At 51.8% G+C, this 4,920-nt stretch overlaps 1 protein-coding gene across 1 annotated transcript; it reads left to right on the top strand.

The window, feature by feature from the left end:
• Positions 1 to 517: 517 nt before the first annotated feature.
• Positions 518 to 2,232, top strand: LOC123071377 (fasciclin-like arabinogalactan protein 4). Its single transcript, XM_044494917.1, has one exon. It carries the CDS (start codon positions 751 to 753, stop codon positions 1,999 to 2,001), a length of 1,251 nt encoding a protein of 416 aa, XP_044350852.1. The 5' UTR covers positions 518 to 750; the 3' UTR covers positions 2,002 to 2,232.
• The last annotated feature ends 2,688 nt before the right edge of the window (positions 2,233 to 4,920 follow it).

Genomic DNA, 4,920 nt, shown 5'->3' with positions numbered 1-4,920 from the left:
AGCGCGCTGACGGAGCTGACGGAGGAGCACGCTGACGGAGCTGTGGCCACCATGTCTTGTTCCATCTATGTCTGTGATAGGGTTGGGCGACGCAGATGGAGAAACGGGGACACGACGCCAAGGTAGACGAGCGCAACGGTTCGCAGTATGTGACACGCGGCAGCAAGGTCAGCTAGAGCATGGCGGCCATGGGAGAGAGCAAGCGAAATAGGCCGGCATCTTGGCTCATACATAATCCCGTTTAGGCCTTCACGTACTGAAGAAAAGATTCACATTGCTTTTTAAGAACAAAAAATGTCTATTACTGCCCACATGAAATTAATGGTAGGATTTAGTTATACTGGTCCCTTCACCCCAGCAGTATAGGGTACCGTAAAAAAGCTCTCATTTTTCGCACTGCGATGACCTGGCCTAGAGTGACGCCTCGAGCACCATCATTCTGTCGAGCAGTACCAACGCACACGTGACGCGACGCACGCAAACTGCGCTACACACTTCGCAAAGAGAAAAGCTCCCTTGCTTCCATCCATGGTAGACTTTGGGAGCTGGCGTACGTAGCCGCGAGAATCCAACCCACCTACGCGCTACACAGTTCCACGCCATTAATAAACTCGACAGTGAATCCTCACTCGTCAGATAACTCGCAAGAAAATCGCGGAAAATCGCCCCGCATCATCGTCACCGTCTCCCCGTGTCCCGCTTCACTCCTCGGCCATCTTCTTCCACCTCACTCCACTCCAGTGCACGAGGATGGGGAGAGGCTCCCCTCCCGCCCCACGCCTCGCGCCCGGGCTGCTGGCCCTGCTCGCCGCCGCGCTGCTGCTGCTGCCCGCCCCGGCCGCCGGGGTCAACGTGACGGCCGTGCTCGCGGCGTTCCCCGGCTTCTCCGACTTCGCGCGGCTGCTGGCGTCCTCCCCGGTGGCCGCGGAGCTGGCGGGGCGGTCGTCGCTCACGCTGCTGGTCGTGCCCAACGCCAACCTGCCGCGCTCGCCCTCCGCCTTCGCCGCGGCCGCCGGCGCCGACCTCGCCGACGTGCTGCGCTACCACGTCCTCCTCGAGTACCTCTCCCCGTCCGACCTCGCCCGCGTCCCCGCCTCCGGGAGGCTCGTCACCACGCTCTTCCAGACCACCGGCCGCGCGCCCTCCGACCTCGGCGCCGTCAACCTCACGGCTGCCGGCTCCGCCGTCGTCGTCCGCTCGCCGTCCCCATCCCCGGGGTCGAACGCCACCGTCCTCGGCGCCGTCACCAGGGAGCCGTACAACCTCAGCGTGCTCGCCGTGGGCGGCCTCATCGTGCCCTCCGGCTTCGACATCGCCGCGTCCGGCTCCGAGAGCCGCCCGTCCCCGGCGGTGAACATCACCCGCGTCCTCACCGACGCGCGGGGGTTCAACGTGGCCGCCTCCATGCTCGAGGCCTCTGGCGTCGCGGACGACTTCGAGGCCGACGAGCGCGGCGCCGGCATCACCATCTTCGTCCCCACCGACGACGCCTTCGCGGCCCTCCCGGCCACCGACCGCCTCCAGTCCCTCCCCGCCGACCGCAAGGCCGTGGTGCTGCGCTTCCACGTGCTGCACTCCTACTACCCGCTGGGGTCCCTCGAGTCCATCGTGAACCCCGTCCAGCCCACGCTCGCCACCGAGTGCACCGAGGCCGGCCGCTTCACCCTCAACATCACGCGCTTCAACGGCTCCGTCGCCATCGACACCGGCGTCGTGCAGGCGTCCATCACCCGCACGGTGTTCGACCAGAATCCCGTCGCGGTCTTCGCCGTCTCCAAGGTCCTGCTGCCCAAGGAAATGTTCGGCCGCGGGAACACCATTAACCCCGGAGCTACGACCCCTCCAGCCGCCATGACACCAGACGGCCCGCGGACGCCGCCGACGAAGCTGTCCTCCCCACCGGCCCTGCATGGCCAGGACAGCAAGCCGTCATCAGCACCAGCAAGAAACGCGAACTGGTGGTGTATAGGATTGGTCTGCCTGCTCCTACCTCTGGTATGAGATCCAGGTGGTACCTTGCATTCTCAATTTTTCGTTCTTCTTTTACAATTTCCCCTCTCGTTTGATCGAAAACGAATGTGTACACCGGCATTGGATTGGATTGGGGAGAGGATTCCGTTTTCCGTAGAGGCCATTGTAGCAGTAGTAGCCATTATTTTTGGTTTCTTCACCTGATTAGGGAAATGATAATAATAATACCATGTGTAGAAATCTATGCATTCCCTTTGTTCAGTTCTGTTGATCTTTGCAGTTCCAATTTGCAAATGGGAGTTTGGTGTCATGCTTACCTGTTTACCCGGGACTAGAAGGTGGGTTCCCTGGGTATGAGGGGATAGATAGGGACAGGTAAGTGGGAATGGGCTGGCCAGCTGAGCTACGAACGCGGTCTGGCCGTCAACCGCGCATTAGATTCTGCTGCTGACATTGCCCTACTCTACTCTGCTCTACTCATGGCGCAGACTGTAAATACGATTGAATGAACCCTACCACATGTCAGTGCACACCGATCTTGACTATGGTGCAGTGCAGGAACGGAAGTCTGACAGTGTGTTTTTTGGGCACTTTGTATAAGGTTCAGACGCCAAAAACCGCCTATGTGATGAACATTTGCTAAGACAAGAAACCTAGCAACTTTATATAGTGTATGTATTCTGATAAGAAACTAAAATCTGATACTGGCAGTGAGTATTATGCCTAGCAGCACTCATTTGGAGCACATCCTTCCTGGTCATTACTGTATGAACACTTGACAACACATATGTAGTGACTAGTGGGAGACCCCTGGTAGTGGTAGCTGTAGTCCTGTCCGGCTGTTCCTAACATTCAGTCAGAATGATCATGTTCAGAATGATCTTATTTTCTTGTAGTTTTGCTATAATTTGCGAGCACGGAGGGTCCACTGAAGGTGGCCCATGTTTAGTTCCTGGGCCTATTCCACCATGTACCAGCTTCCATGGGACTCATAATTCATCCGGTTTCAAAAGGAACATGCAATTATTTCTTGAATAATATCCATGCAAGGATAAACTTATCCATTGTTTCCAAAGTTGCACCCTTGTGATAGTTTGTACTCTCTCGGTTCCTAAATATTTGTCTTTCTAAAGATTTCAACAAGTGAGTACATACGGAGCAAAATGAGTGAATTTACACTCTAAAATATGTCTATATACATCCGTATGTGGTAGTCCATTTGAAATCTCTGAAAAGACAAATATTTAGGAACGGAGGGAGTAAGAGTTGATCTCAGATCAGATCAAGTCTGTTAAGGAAAATCCACCAAGAAAAAACATTTGGACTTCTACTCAACTCCATTGGTCAGTAGTACAAAATAACTTACTGCCAATTACTACTCTCTTCGTCTGAAATTACTTGTCGAAAAAATGGATGTATCTAAGCATATTTTAGTTCTAGATACATCCATTTTTATTCATTTCTGTAACAAGTAATTCCGGACAGAGGGAGTAGTGAATAAATGAGCACCATCTCTACCATGGTAAAACAGAAAAGCAGAAACGATGCTCAGATCTGAGACATACTATTCAGATTGAAGCATTTACCATATGAACAGGTTGATATGGATTATGAGTCGAAGGACTAGTCAAGACTAGTCTATGAGTCCCAACTCCAGGGCCGACTACACTTCAGTGTCGACTAGTCTATGAGCCGCAATTTCAGTGTTGACCAGTGTCGATTAGTCATGATTAGTCTATGAGTCTCCTCGACTCGTAAACCTCAGTGATTTCGTGTCAGCGAAAAGAAAAGAAGTGTAACGCTGTGGCCTGTGGGGAGTGTATGTGGAGCGACCAGATCTTCTCTCCTGGTCAAGATAGAGTCAAGGTCTTGCGATGATCGATGATGATGGTAGGTGTGCTGGAGAAGTGACGAATTGATGTTTCAGTTAATTGTTGTGGCGTTGGCTGTGGCCCATCTACACAGCCTGCAATAAAATGAGATGGCCCACGAAAGTACTGCTTCATGCATTTGCATCCATGTCTTTCTTGCACACCCTGAGGTGCTCCTCATGATGTACTGTAGATTGTAGAGTGCTGTTAACTCCACCATTGCACTATTCATCTGCCTCCTACGTGTACTTGCCCAGTGCGAACTAATGGTGATACAGCTAACATTTATGAGATAGCTGAAATTCACCAACGTCCTAGTTGAAATTCATCTATGCCGAATAAGTTAAGGAGGTTAATGTTTCCGAACTTTGTTAGCTAAGAATTTGATTTTTGATTTTCTCAGGCTCCTTGTCTGAACTTTTGCCTCTTTTCTGTAAACTCAGTTTAACCTTGTAAGACAATAGGCTTTGGGGGAACCGGCACAACCCTCTAGGGGTGGCCTATCACATATATATATAATGAGGTGGTATACAACGTTACAATATACACATGTAAATACAGTCTAACACCCTCCCTCAATCTTAGCCACTTTCTAATGAATCTAGAAGGGTAAGATTGCGCCTGCAAGTCTCAAACTGTGGCAAAGGCAATGGCTTGGTGAAGATGTCAGCAAGTTGATCCTTGGAAGAAATAAACTTGATCTGTAGTTGCTTCTGAGAGACACGTTCACGCACAAAGTGATAGTCAACTTCAATGTGTTTCGTTCGGGCATGGAATACCGGATTTGCAGAAAGGTATGTAGCACCGATGTTATCACACCAAAGAACAGGAGGCTGTGATTGGGGTATACTTAACTCCTGAAGCAAGGACTGTACCCAGATAATCTCTGACGTGGCATTGGCCACAGCCTTATACTCAGCCTCAGTACTGCTACGCGAGACAGTAGCCTGTTTCCGAGCACTCCAGGCAATCAGGTTAGAGCCAAAGAAGACAGCATAACCCCCGTGGATCGCCTGTCATCCGGATTGCCAGCCCAGTCTGCATCAGAATATGCTGAAAGACAACCAGAGTCAGACGG

Source organism: Triticum aestivum, chromosome 3B (genome assembly GCF_018294505.1).
Source record: "Triticum aestivum cultivar Chinese Spring chromosome 3B, IWGSC CS RefSeq v2.1, whole genome shotgun sequence".
NCBI lineage: Eukaryota > Viridiplantae > Streptophyta > Magnoliopsida > Poales > Poaceae > Triticum > Triticum aestivum.
Note: the sequence above shows the minus strand (reverse complement) of the source record. Positions and strands in the feature narration are given on the sequence as shown.

Bases quoted from the DNA above. Each gene is read 5' to 3' on its own strand.
- LOC123071377 (XM_044494917.1), top strand. From the start codon at position 751: ATGGGGAGAGGCTCCCCTCCCGCCCCACGCCTCGCGCCCGGGCTGCTG.